The following is a 14192-nucleotide window of genomic DNA, read 5'->3' on the forward strand; positions in this document are numbered from 1 at the left end:
ATCAGTTTAACCAGCAAGGTATGCCTAGCAGTGAGCTGTTACTATGTACTTACATGTAAGTTAATACTGAAACAGTAATGAAACTTGTTATTTTATTCAATGTGCACCAAACAAAATGATTTAAATGCATTTATTCTCTGATTTTTATGTATACCACAAATTGCATATATAATATAAAATAGATTCTCCCCTGTATGAAAATCTGGTTCCTGATGTGACAAGAAAATATAGTATTAAAGATCTGTTTTAAAAATACCAACTTCATAAAATGGCAAGTAAAAAACTAATATCAGTGATTGATTTATGTATTAAGCTTAAGATCAATTAGAAATCTGCAAGAACCTAAAGGGGAAACATCTTATTCTTGTGTCCTGTCTCCAGGTACAGTGAGAAATAGTTGCTGTTTTAGATGCATGAATAAGAAGTTAATTTATCTGATCTGTTGAGCTAGCATTAAAGGATCTTTAATGTCAAGTGTGACACATAGCTTTAACTCCCACTGTAATCCAGAGTGTAAAATTTGCTCATAATCTAGGTTTTTGGTTTCAGTAATGTTAAAAGGATAAATAAAATTTAGCATGGTCTGGAACACTATTTAAAAACTTTTAAATAAAATATTGAATGAAGAAGCTGCTGCAAGCAGCAATGCAGCATTTTTTTAAGGATTTGATTGTTTCCTGGAAGAATCACGAGATAAGCAATGATGGCTTTTCTCCTTTCATTCTGAAAACATTTTTCTGTACTTAAGAAGGCAAATTAACATTTCCTGCACTGTTTTAAATACTGGGATATTTCATAGAAGCATCAAATCCTAGATAATCTAGAATTTGGAAACTCGTTCCTTGTCACCTACACTTTCACCTGCAGTGAGCTGGAAGACCTTAGCTTGTACAAATGAACCGTAAAACAAGTTTTAACATGCTTTAGAAAATCTGTAGATGCATAGATGTAGCTCCATCCTTCCACTTGTTAACATGGTCTGAAATAACAGTTCTGCAGAGTGGACACGTTTTTTCTCTATTAAACCATAAAGAGATGCATTCTTCACAAAATGTGTGCTGTAATGAAAAGAATGACAACTTAGAGCTTCTAAGCTCTTCCACTTGTAAGAAGGTCTATTATTTGCATTGTCTTGTTTCTAAAGATAATCAGAAGAAATACACTTGCTAATCTATGTTGTTAACCAGTTTTTTTAAAACATTTGCAAAAAGTAATTCTGATTATGTGTATTACCTGACAGATAAGCAGAATAGGCTTCTGAAATTCAGCTTGACAGATAGGACAAATGTCATCTGATTCAGAACACTGTCTCTTGCTAGCCATCACCCCATAATGCTGTAAAACAAGATTTTTTTCAGCAGATAATAGTTTCAAAGGGGAAAAAGAAAATGACAGAAAGGAATTGGGAATAAGGATATGTCAGGAGATACATGTCAGGAGAAATATCCAGTTCCTAATCTAAAACCTTGCTAGATTTTTCAACAGTTGTTTTAGGGGCTATTGCTTATTCCCCTGATAATAGTTGTAGGAAAAATCTGTAATAGTTTTATTTTAAGATGCCTCCAAGCAAAACACTTGAAATTTCATCTTAAATTTTATCGAGATAGTGATGATACTGTGCTCTAAAGTCTTCTATATGTTTTACTGCGTAAATAGCAGATACTAAATAACTATACCTGTTACTATAGAGAAAGATTGAGGAACTTTTAAAACTCTATCAGATATTACTTGCATGTCAATTATTTTGGCAAGCTTCATTTTTCATTTACATTTCTGCATAAAGCTTTACCTATATCCAACCAATATTTATTCCAGTTAAGAAATAGGAAAACAAGGATAGGTTATTTCATATAGTTTTATCTGAAGATACATGCAGGATAATGGTGGTTTAGTTTTCTTTGGTTCAAGTTAGCCCATAATTACATAGTCAGGAAACTCAGACTGTGAAATGGGGGGAGTGTGTAGAGGGATTCCTTTAAAAATGCATTTGTCTATTTCTAGAACTATACAAAGTAATACATGAATGAGATATTTCAAAAAGAAGCCTTTTCATTTAAATCAGATCTACTGTTTTGTCAAAAGAGCATTCAATACTCACTGGTCGTGTACAAAATATCCGTAAAACCTGTTTGAAGTTTCTCAATTGTCCAAAAAAACTCAAAAGCTGGAATGGGAAGGAAAACCTGAGTTATGTTGAAAGTCTTTCTTTGTGAATTAAAGAAAGCTTCCAAGTTTCTGTGCAAATCCCAGTAGCATAAGTATCACTGTAATCTGATGTTGGCAAGAACGTAAGCAAAGCAATAGTTCAGACCAACCCTATTTTTAGTTGCTTCGTGCGTAGCCAAACTCAGAATTCATCCCAAAGTTCTTTTTCACCAATAGGTGGCTGTTCTTTACAAGAAAAATATTGTTAAGGTTATGAAGCACTCAATTGCAAGTATACCAGTATTATATACCGGCATTATTATTATATACACAGTAGCCTTTAGACTTGTAATTAAAGCACCATAGTATGATAAAGTATTTTTCATGTTCAAGCAGAATTTGTACTGAGATTGCTAAAGAGTTCATCTGCCCCAAGTGTAACCAAAGTAGACAGCCATTTTAAATACTTCTCTAACTTGTTTAGCATCACAGGGAAATTCTAGAAGAGATCGCCTTCCTTGGAAAATGCTGACTTTTTTTAGCCATAAATTTCATCTTTATTTCTCACGGTCTTTTTCTCAGTTTCTGATGACAGTGTGATCAAAGTCTGATTTGAGAAGCGTCCTATAGTAACTGTGTTCTTTGATATACAACCCCGGTCTCCCAGAACAGGTGCAGAAATAGACAAGAAGATTTAGGAAAACTGGCTCAGGGTGCTATCAGTTTTGGAAGGTTGTATCGGTTAAACTGAAGCATCAACTTGCAAGTTAGTTCAAACACAGAAACATTCAGAAATGTGTTAGCTTATATGCCTCTACCTCTCCAGTGGCAATTACTGTAAAATAGTTTAAGAAGACTATAAGGCTTACGTACCTTTAGGATGAGGTAGACGAGGCCCAGCAATATCCCAGGGGTCCAGCCTAGCACACTGTCAGGCTCCCCATAGCCAATAAGAAAACGGAACCAAACTGGTATGGGGACAAACATACGGTAATACTGGCAGAGTTCTTCTAACAGCATGTACCAGTAGCCCTAAGCAAGACATGTAAAAGAATCTCTCAAGATTTAAAATACAAATGCTTTTTAAAATATATAGAAAAGATGTGCTAGCATTCTTTAGAGTAACTTCCCCTCATCAGATCTTGAAGCAAGTATATATGAAGGACAACAGTAGAAGAACGAAGACCAGATGATAAATCTCACCACAACTGTACAAACAACAATAGCACAATTGATTGCTGTACTGGAGAAAAATTAATAGGCTAAAATAGGGTGGCTTTGTAGGATACCTACCTACTACAATGCTATCAAACTTGCTTTCATAAGCATTAAAAAAGAAAAAGTTACCTGAAAAAGGAAGCTAAGATACAGATCAGCTTGTCATTACAAGTTGTGTTCACCATTTAGGATTAAAAAACAGTCAGGCCTCTCTCTTTATTAACAAACATAATGATTAGAGGAAACCCATTTCTAATGTATTTCATGCCTGTGTAAAAAGGCTTCTCTTGTGATAAATAACCCCTATATAGAACAGGGTAATAAGAAAAAGGTGGGGACAGGAGGAGAAAGAAACAGAGTACTTGGACTTAGCAGGTAAACGGAGTTCAATAATGCCCTAAACGTTACTGAATAGTAACTGCAAAAGACAAGTAGCCTTCACAGAGCACTGTGTTCACACACATTTATATGCTTCTAACAATTAAGTTTGCGTGTGTATTTGACTAATCATAGATATTAGTTCTAATAACAGAGGATAAAGTACTCTGACTAATTTGACAGGAAAATGGCATGATTTCTCGCTATTGACCAGATTCTTTCTTTAATTTAGCTAGTTTAGGTCACCGTTGGTGCAATGGAATTTCCAATTTTTGGCTGTTGTATCAGTAGTTGTAGGTACAGAGATCTTGATTATAAGCTACTATTGCTCCAAATCATATGTACCTGAGAAATACTTTTCTGGTACATTTTAAAAGATAAAACCTACAAAAACACTCAAATGCTATCACATGCTAACTATATATATAAATATATATATTTTTAAACTAGTACTAGTATGTTCTATTTCAACACAGATTATTTTTTGCATGTCTTACCTTGGGAAGCAGATAAAGATACATACCCACCAACCAATGCAGACTTCTATAAAAATCATTAAATTTCATTGGTTTGAGTAAAGAAAGCTATGAATCAAATTCATTGGTCTGACAATTTTACTAATTAACAAAAGGAGAACTATTTTTTTAAGAGAAAAAATAGCCATTTACACGCACAGGTATTAAAATCTCCCCATGTCAGTTACTGACAAGCAAGTACAAGATTTACTGTACATCAGCTGGTCCGTGCTAGCAGCCTGTGTACACGTTCTTACATTGCTGCAAATAAAAGGTTTCTTCATCCTACCACTTACAGCAGAAATAAGCCCACTTATTCCATGAAATAATACAAGCCATTGTTACAGATCAGACTGTAAACCTTCCTTAGCACCAAGAAGGGAAGAATATAAAATTCACAGGGTTTTCTTGCCCAGTGTAGTGATAGATTATATACAGACCTTTAATTTAAAAGCCTTTCCTTTAGGTGAAGTTTAATAACTAGCTAATTTTACCATAAAAGGATGCTCATAAGGATATAGATCATTTTCTTACCTTGGATTTAAAGGACATCATAAAAGAAGGCACCAAGAGAATAAAGCACTTGAAGCCCATGAAGAGGAATTTCAGAATAAAGTCTGTGACTCCCACAATCCAAAGCACCTCCCAGAAGTTCTTAAAATCCACAGTAGGGTTTAAAAAGATTAAGCTACAAAAAAAATAAAGTATCAGAAGTTACTGGAGCACGCTGTTTAGAGGAAAGCATAACCAGAGATTATATCACAGCATGCTTAAATAAATAAATAAATGGTTTACATAGAGGAGAAAAATACTTGCTAAGAAAATGAACTCTTTATTATAAATTGATCCTTTATGATCTCTGGCAATCTCTCCATTTCTGAGCCTTCTTTCACGGCAAACCTTGTCCCTAGAGATGGGCTTTCTTTTCCATTTTTGCAATACAGCCTTTGACTGATTTACAACCAAGGCTTGTAGCTACAGAATAGTAACGGTAAAAAATAAATGGCAGATATAAGCCCCCCAGAGTGCCAGAATGCCACGTATTCAGTATGCTGAAGGCAAGGTGGTAGGATCAAAGCTGGGAATCAAACCCTGCCACTTCCCCCATGGCATAGTACAGCCTTTAAGTTGAGTTCATGGTCCAATTTTACAAATTCCAACATCATGTTTTTAAGGACAGCACTTGTTCAGTTTAGCAGAGGAGGAGGAATGGAGATTGTAATGAAAGAAATCAATGCTACAGTTAAAGAAAAATAGCTCTTGCCCAGATAAAGTGTTTCCAGTTAATATTTTATTAATTTATGATCTGATGGGAGATGTTCCTGTACTTACCTGTAATACAGTGACTGAGAATGAAAGGTGTAATACAAGAGGAGAGATGATCCAGTTAAGTATACTAGTAACCAAGCACATTGCACCTTGGAGCACCGTTCCTGTAAGATAATCGTTAAGACAAATTACAGCCCTTATCTTGGTGCTTGTCTCCAAAGCACTAAGACTATCATATTTAAACAGAGTTATTGCTAGAGGATTCCATACTAGTTCATACTGATTTTAGGTCAGATAAAACTGTAGAACTCATTAGAAAAGTAAAGCAGTGATTCTAGTGTTTTCAACATAATTTCTATGTCTATCAAGGTCTTTCCTAAAAACACACCAAAAACCACCCCACTCTGAAGGAACAAGTTTTCCTTTGAGACTGCTGGAAGTTTAAACTCTCAACTGCTATTTGATTCCAAACATGGTTAAGTTCTTCTATACACTGCAAAAAAACTGTATCACTTAAGTGAAGTCAATAGTCAAAAAGGGAGGAAAAATCTGAATTTTGCAAACTTTAATCTGAGAAGCTCTACACTGTATAAAAGCACTACGATTTACAAGACTGCTTCTGTCTTGAAATGTATTACACTTAGTTTTATTTACCAAATAATGCTATCTCCATTCACATTTATTTCAAGAATTGATGTATAAAGGTCTTGGTTAACTTACAGAATTCTGTTGCATAGGGTGATACTTACTCTTAGAAAAACCTGATTTACTATGCTTTTGTTTGCATACATATAAGTTGTTAGCAGCCCAATTCCAAGAGAAATGCCTATTAGGAAAAAAGGGTCAGTTATACACAAGAAATTTTAAAAAAAAACCACAACACATACTGAATTGGGTTTAAAAAAAAAAAGCCGTTTCTAGTATTTCTTTGTGATTTCAATTAATAGCTCAGACTATCAAGACAGAATAATTAAGCATTTTGTGTGTGTGCCAGCAAAGGAAACAGAAGCTATTGAAATGTAGTTTAGTACATCTCTATTTCTGATGAACAAAGCAAATAAAAATAAAGCTAAAAATAAATCAAGTTATATCTCAGGCATGGTTATCAGCTTATCTTTGTTTGGGGGGAGGGTCTCTTCCCTCAGACCGTGTGTTGTTATACTCTACCAATTATATGCTGCATGATCAATTTGACACACAGAATCAAGATATACGGCAGACTTTTGTGCAGCCACTGGAGGAGGTATCTGAGCTCTGAGAGGGAGCTGCCACTGTGTTCCTCTGAGTCTGGAGCGGAGTCATCAAGCCCCCCTGCTTCATTGTGGGCATGTCCATGTGAGCGACTTTGGGAACCTGGCCTCAAAGGCCGAGAACTCGCATTTTCTCTGCCTTCTCCTGCAGCAGTGCTTAGCTGAATGCGAACATCTCCGCTATGATGGCACGAGCTCTCTCCTGATGACCTCGCTGCGTGGGTGCTTTGAGAAGGTGAAGGGTCATCACCACTCCCTTGGATGTTGTGGAGATGACTGCAGTTTGCTTGCATGGTGGGATTTTTTTCTGGTCCAGATTCCTACTACTTTGTCTCCTGGAATGGGAAATAAAAAGTTGGCATTGAAGGAAGAGTACAACTATGCAGGGAAAAAAACACAGCACAAAGATACAGTAAACTGCATTGAGTGATTGCCTGCATGAAGCAAAGTAAAGGTCCTCTTAACAGATCCTGGCTCTCTTCGTTCTTAAAGCTGGCATGCTGGGTTTGCACCCTATCATCAAGGGGCAACTTTCTGTGTGCCATATTAAATGACTTCCTCTCATTCAGATGCAGATTTTCTAGCCTGCAGTGAACCTGGCTGCCTTGGCAAAATCTGAGGTTGTTTCAGTGCAAATGAGACCAGCGAAAGCTGTTGAATTGGAGACCAACACTAGCTGGTGCAGAAGAGAGCTCAGAAGTGCTGCATAATTTCACAAAAATAGTCAGTAACAGTAGTAGGCCAAAAAAAAATGAACAAACAGTGATGGGAAGGAAGCAAAGGGTACATTTACATGCATGCACAAAATGGTGTTTGTTCAGACAAGTCTAGTCAAAAGACAGTGCATATTAAAAATTGAGGGCCATTATAAGATTAACAAGAGATTACCCTGTCTGGGTAAGCAAGCAGAACCCGGTTTAGTCCATATTGTAAGAAGCATTTGAAAGAGCCTGGACCATCTGGTTCAGGTCAAAAAAAAAGTGCAGCTAGCGAGCTGGGTGAGACCACCCAAATGAGGATTTTTTTTTTTCCTTTGGCATCCTTCTACTGTCTTCTTGGACAGTATTTCACTTCTGTGTCTGTCTTTGCATACATCTACTTCTCTGGAGTGCAGTATCATAGTAATAACTTTGGAGAATGCTCTGATGCTGGATTTTGCAGTAGTCATCACTATTAAGTAACATCATCAAAATATTAAGAATTATGTTATAGTCCTTTTTCATTAATTCAAGCTCCTCCCGATTCTTCTTTGAAATTAATTTTGCCACAGCGTAGCATACACGTACAGTTAGTTTCACTGGGGATATCAAATGGTTAAAGCAACATTGCTTTGCTATTTTGCAAAAGGTAATGTTGCACAGCAAGAAATTCTTAATGTATTTGCACAAACCTGAGTCTTTAGCCTCTAAAATTGAGGTTATAGGAGATAAGTAAGTTGCACAAATTTATACAATAGAACTTCTTACTACCATTTAGAAATGCTGCTGCTACTATATTTTTGTTGGCCAAAGATTACATCATGCTTCAGCGCAGCCAGAATTCATGTTCTGTAATTTAATGCAGGAGTAAAGCCAATACACTGGAAATAGTATTAACTTTACAAACAGCACGTCTCCGGGCTTGGGCCACGAATGCTGTTTTTAAAGGGAAAACAACGTTAATTAGCAATCCTCGGTTAGTAAAAGCAGGGCCTGCTTCTGCAAAACCTGAGAGAGCACTGATTAAAATAAAAAAGCGAGCGAGCCCATTGTCCGAGGCTCACAGGCTGCTGCCTGACAAACTTGCAGGAACTCAGTTACGGGGCTGTATTTCGGAGGGGAAGCGGTGGTGCTGTGTTTCGGTGTTTCCACACGGACACCCCCCCCCTCAGTAGCTCTGACAGCGCCTTTAAAGCCCCCTCACGCCAAGCGCTGCCCCCGCTCGCTCGGGGCGCGGCTGGAGGCCGCGGCTCGGTCCCGGGAGGACGGGACGGGGCCGGGGCAGCCCCACGCCGCTCCCCCGCTCCCCACCGCCCTCCACAGAAGCCCCGGCACGGGAAGGGAACGAGCCCGGAGGCGCCTCCCCGCTCCTAGCCGCTGTCGGGGGCCCCCCTCTCCCCGCCCTTCCCCTGCCCAGGCAGCGGCCCCGCGGCGGTACCTCAGGGGGCGGCGGCTCCTCATGGGGCGGGCGGTGCCTCAGGGGGCGGCCGGCGCCTCCCGCCCGCCGCCGCCACCGCTGCTTCTGCTGCCCAGGCCGCGGCCGCCCGCCGCCTCCATCGCCGAGGCCGAGTGGGCGGGAGAGGGCGCGGCGGGGGGAGGAAGAGGAGGAGCCGTGAGGGGACGAGGAGGAGGAGGAGGAGGAGGAAGGCTCGGAGTTGCTGTGGCAACGGGCGGCCGCGGCTCCTCCAGGCCTTCGTTCCATCAGGGGGCTGGCGGGGGGGGAAGCCCCCTACAGCGGCAGGGCTGCGGTTCCCGGTGTTTTTTTATTTGTTGAAATGGGTCGGGGGGGCAATAAAAGGGAAGGAGATGAAGGGGCGGCCGTGTGGGCGCCGAAGTCCGGTGCTCACCACAGGGAACCTTACTGGGGGCAACGGGCTGCGCCTCCCAGGAGACCTGAGGAAAATGCCGCCCTTGTTAGTGCCGCCGTAGCTCGTAGGAATTAAATACGTTTTTTTTTTTCTTTCAAAATGTGCTCCTGAATAAATTAGTTTGCGGCCAGAAATGGCATCTGTTTCCCTTGGCTCGTACTTTTGCAAGCGTTTAGTTCACAGCTCGCGTTGAAGCTGGTGCCCGGTACCTGAGCGGTTTTGAAAATCAGAACGAAAATAGGGCAACTTGTGGGCTGTGGGGTCAGTAACCCTGGGAGAGGGAGGGACAGACACTCAGCCATCACACCTCACGAGCAGAAAACTAAGTATTTAGAGGAGCTAAGTGGCCTGCTGTCTAGTAATTCCTGCCATCCCACAGCAAACCTCTTTTGTACTTGAGGACTGAAGCAGCTGAAAACGCTGGACACGGCTCTTTCTGTTGGAGGTAGGTTTGAAGGAGGCACCTGCAGCGCTTTTACCTGCCTTTGTGATGTTATTGCTGACCTTCCAATGAATCCGTATTCAGAATTTGTGGACTGGAAATTTCTGCCCTCCTGTGAGGGAAGGGATTAGCTTTTGCGTTTCACCTGGGCTGCAGATGATGTGTTGGAATCAAAATAAAGCCAAACTGGGGCTAGTTACGACAAATATGCTGAAGTGCTAAATAAGCCTCCTGTTCCTGTAGGCCCTCTGAATTAAGGAGACCTTTTAATTTGTACAGAATTATTATCTAAGTACTTCTCAGGAGCAGCAACAATGTAGGTTTCAGATGCTCAGCTGGAAGCACTCTGAGAATTACATGGCTGTATCTCCATCTTATGCTATAAGCCTGTAACAGTACTGTTATATTTTTATGATGCCCTACCTGTGTTATGCTTATGTTCACTCTCTTCGCTCACTAGGTCATTCTCATAGTGTTTGGGTTATGAAAGACAATGTGGTCTATCTTAACTTAATTGTCATATCAGGAAGAACAATTATAAATCTTATTTTTAAGTAGTATTTAATGGCTGGAAATTATGCATGCCTTCTGTACATGCTTTGAAAGTGTATAAATATAGAAAGCCTGGTTCAGCTGTTCCTTTTTTGTAATTATAAAATGCATTAAATTGCGAATGTAGTTTAATTTGAAATTTTTCTAAACTTTCTTACACGCACTTGAAGTACGAAAATAATTAATGGCAAATGATTAATCAGTAGTGTTTGCTCATGCAGGTCACTTGCTGATTTATCTCCAATTCACAACTCATTAGAAGGTATGTAGCTCTTCAGTGATGTTGTTATTTAACAGGTATCTTTTCATGATGCTATTAATGACATCTGGATTTAGTCACTCCTTAAAAACAAGATAGACTTCATAGATTATTAACATAAATTTTGAATCCTCTTCCCATGGGTATTGCATGTGTTGGGTTATGTAATGCTTAATTATAAATCTACCAATCCGTATTTTTGACTCGCCTCCTAGAATGCCCATAAATCTCACACACGGAGACAAATAGCTGTCTAGGCATGTTTTCAGGTGGGGAAAGAAGACAGTCTGGAAGCACACAGATATAAGTATCCCCAGACTTTCCCATCCTCCTAGGTACAGGTAGTACCTCCTTAGTTGATGGTATCAGCAGATTTCGTCAGTTTATACCTACTTTTCCCATCATTGTTAATAAATTCATGAAACAATATTGGAACAAACACTGGTCCTCGTGGAACTCTGCTGGTGCTGCCCTGGCAGCATACTACTTACCTTTTAAACAGTTGCTCTGTACTAAAAGTTACCTAGTTTTATGCATAAAAATTTTAGAAGAAAGTATTTTGCATCCTAATTCCTGATGGAGCTCTACAAAGCTTCCCTCTTAGAACAGATTAGGGGATTACAATCTTAATCTTAATTTTTCTACTTAATATATTTTAATGTAACTATTTTTCGAAAAGGTGAGGAAGGAACTATGGTCCTTTAAAGTTCAGTGTACAGCATACATTTTTGGTGAAATTAGTAGGAACTGATCTCAGATGCATGGAAAGAAATTGTAGTTAATGATATGGTAAAAATTTGTTTCCTTGCTAGAGTATGTAAAATAGCAGAATGTCCTGAATATTCAGAGGCTTTTATTGGTTGACTTCATTTTTCACAAAATGTTACATGAGTATGGAAGATGTGTAAAATTAAGGGGGTTTAGTTTACACTGTTTGGAGGATTTGAAAATCTTAGCAGGAGGCTCAAATGATCTTTACAATTTGAATCCTTCCTGAGCTTCAGGTGCTCAATCCCTGTAAAAACTGGCTGCTGCAATTATACAACCTTCACTTCAATTTGAATTTTGAGCACGGGAAAACAGTTCCTGCGCTCCTGTATGTAAAGCACTTCAGAATAGAGACCAGTTTTGAAAACCCATCACTTGAGTGATTGCAGAGGAATCTGAATTTCGCTGTTGAAGTTTGATTATGTAGGCTTTTTCCAACAGACTTCTGAGGAATTTTAACCAGACATTTTTATAAAGCAGTGACATCATCTTGTTCCCTGAGGTTTCCAGAAATCTGACTAGCCCTCTGTGTACAGCAACATGCTGAATTCTGTTAAATCATTCTGTACTGAGAGTAATTCCACTGAAATGGTGTCATATAATTGCTTTAGGACTGGTGAATCAGATCCCAGAGTCTTGGGTTTTGTGTATAGATAGAGCCTTGAATGAAACCTAGACAGTAGAACCACAAAGGGCAGTTGTAATTTTTGCTCACTGCACAGGAGGGTGCTCAGCCTCTGTCTTTATCCGCAAGAAAGAGCGATTCCCATGGTCATTAGACTGAAGTGGAGAAGCTGTCATCTGGACTGGTCTTTTCTTGTGGTGACATTGAAGGGTCTGTTAAATACAATTACTCAAAAAATATTCAGCTGTTAAGGAATTTAGAAGGTGAACGTTAATTGCTGCTTTGAGAGCTGCTTACAAAGGTATTTAGGTCAGAAGACGAACTATAATGATCATCCTGTGTGTAAGGCATCGGTATTTTCTAATGGGTGTATTTAAAGGTGCCAGAGTTTTCAATAGAATCTTTGAAGTTTCTCAAAATTATTATTTTTTCCAATCTGTCTAATGTGGTAATCTGAATGTGTGAACCCTTGTGTGAATAGTTCTATTGAATAATGACTTCTCATGTAAGTAAAACCCTGCTCTGTGTGGGTTTACTAGGAAGGGATTTGTTTAATTTGTTTTTGATCTATAGTATCTGCTTACAGTTATATCCTTAATTATTCTTCATATTCCTTGGTAGAAATTAGCATATTTAAGGTTCAAAAGACAAGTGAATGTTCTAACGTGTCATATGATAGAAATATTTAAAAGTTATATTGGATTATTAATCTAGGTTAATCTGTGTGGGTTTATGGTGGGAAAGGCTTTGGAGGGGGTCTGTGACACATTGATGGGAGTGAACGCTGTGTTTTTGAGGCTGTTCATACCTCAGGATGACGTATTGCTTCCTGTAGGTCCTTATGTAACTGCTCTGTGTATGTTCCCATAGGGTGGCAGTCCTTAACTCACAGGGGAAAAAAGTCTGCTTTTCTTTTGAATTATTAAGATTGTCTGCCATAAATTTTCATATGTAACCAAGTATAACAGAAATGATATGAGAAATTCTATTCTGGTATTAGTTACCACTATGTAAGTAAGAAAAATGTTGGTTTAAGAGTGGCTGAAAATTGACTAACTTTCTGTTTACCTTTTTAGAGATCAGTTAAACAGAGGTCTTGGAAGCTGTTACCCGCTCAGACTTTAGTGAGTGAGTTAACACATTCTGTCTGTTTGAAAACAATTCATTAAACCCCCATCTTGTACAATGCTAAAATATTCTGGCCCTCTGAATGCATATCTGTTGCTAAGGTAAAACAGTTATGTTTTTAAGAAGCGTTGTCATTGTAGAAAGATTTCCAGGTATTTCTTTTTCAGAACTTTCGGAATAAATACAAATACAGAATATAGTAGGCAAGATCTTATTTGTTGTGTTGAATGGGATTTGTCCCATTAACGTCAGCACCTAAATATTTGCTTCGGTTCAGTCAATATTTACCTCGCTGGTCAATAAAGCTTGTTTTGCACTTCACAAAGTTAATATTTGCTTGCTGTTTTTAGTTTGGTGACAATATACAAAATCTCTGTTTCTAACAATACAAAAGGTGTTTTTACTGCTTTTTGAACAAAAAAGATTTTATATTAACAGTTGTGTTAGTTTATTAGGAAGTGTTACCCACAAGTAAAGCCATGTTCATCAAATAATAAGATTAACTAGATTATGTGTATGACATCTTACAAACATAAAAGGATATTTTTTGGGAAAAAAAAAAGGTAAAATGGCTAACTGTTATTGAATTAAAACATAATTGTATAGAGCTGTAAAATAGAAATTGCACATTGGTTACTTTTATACTTGTTTTGTGCCAGTCAAGTTCTCTCATAAAGGAAAAAGTGCCATTATTAATTAACTGATGGTTTAGTTTTTTTTTTTTTTTTAAGTTTCTTGCATAAAATAGAATAACTAGACTGAAGGAGAACCTCAGAAACAGCATGTAGATTTTTGGCTCATAGAAAAGTCATTGGGAGTTAAATTTTGGTAAATCATTGACATGTCCTAAGCAAATCCTTGTCATCAATATCCAGTGCATAATTTCTTGCATATTGTAGCTTTCCACAAAAGAACCCTAGGACACTAGTGTGGTTTGGTTTTTGTTTTCTTTTTTCTTTGTCTTTTTTCTTCCCTTCCCTTTTTAAGTGTTGTAAGTTTGGACTTCATGCTCAAATATGTTAAAAGAAGAAAAAGAAACAAGTAGGGAAAAAACTTCAAAGTTATTTATGATATTTT

General features: G+C 38.4%; 1 protein-coding gene and 1 long non-coding RNA gene across 3 annotated transcripts; one reads left to right on the plus strand and one right to left on the minus strand.

Annotated features, from left to right (window-relative positions):
• Positions 1-614: 614 nt before the first annotated feature.
• On the minus strand, positions 615-9017 carry RNFT1 (ring finger protein, transmembrane 1). 2 transcript variants are annotated; one of them, XM_032200680.1, is made up of 9 exons: positions 8912-9017; positions 6747-7110; positions 6275-6351; positions 5589-5689; positions 4791-4944; positions 3019-3177; positions 2099-2164; positions 1234-1335; positions 615-1058 (listed from the first exon to the last, which is right to left on the minus strand). In XM_032200680.1, exons 2-9 carry the CDS (start codon positions 7066-7068, stop codon positions 924-926), a joined length of 1116 nt encoding a protein of 371 aa, XP_032056571.1. In that variant the 5' UTR covers positions 7069-7110; positions 8912-9017; the 3' UTR covers positions 615-923. The 2 variants fall into 2 exon arrangements, with proteins under 2 accessions (XP_032056571.1, XP_032056570.1); XM_032200679.1 differs by having other exon boundaries at positions 6693-7110.
• Positions 9018-9264: 247 nt separating this feature from the next.
• On the plus strand, positions 9265-14083 carry LOC116497137. Its single transcript, XR_004254084.1, has 3 exons — positions 9265-9786; positions 10557-10597; positions 13064-14083. It is a non-coding gene; the product is annotated as an uncharacterized LOC116497137 (long non-coding RNA).
• Positions 14084-14192: the final 109 nt, after the last annotated feature.

The sequence above is a fragment of the Aythya fuligula genome, chromosome 20, assembly GCF_009819795.1.
Source record: "Aythya fuligula isolate bAytFul2 chromosome 20, bAytFul2.pri, whole genome shotgun sequence".
Lineage (NCBI taxonomy): Eukaryota > Metazoa > Chordata > Aves > Anseriformes > Anatidae > Aythya > Aythya fuligula.

What these genes read in the sequence shown, in the direction of transcription:
- RNFT1 (XM_032200679.1), bottom strand. Translation starts at nt 7,068, where the DNA reads ATGCAAGCAAACTGCAGTCATCTCCACAACATCCAAGGGAGTGGTGAT. An exon ending in TCGTCTACCTCATCCTAAAG is followed by an intron (nt 2,165 to 3,018) that starts GTACGTAAGCCT and finishes TTCCCATTCCAG; the next exon opens with CTTTTGAGTTTTTTTGGACA. An exon ending in GGATATTTTGTACACGACCA is followed by an intron (nt 1,336 to 2,098) that starts GTGAGTATTGAA and finishes CTTGTTTTACAG; the next exon opens with CATTATGGGGTGATGGCTAG.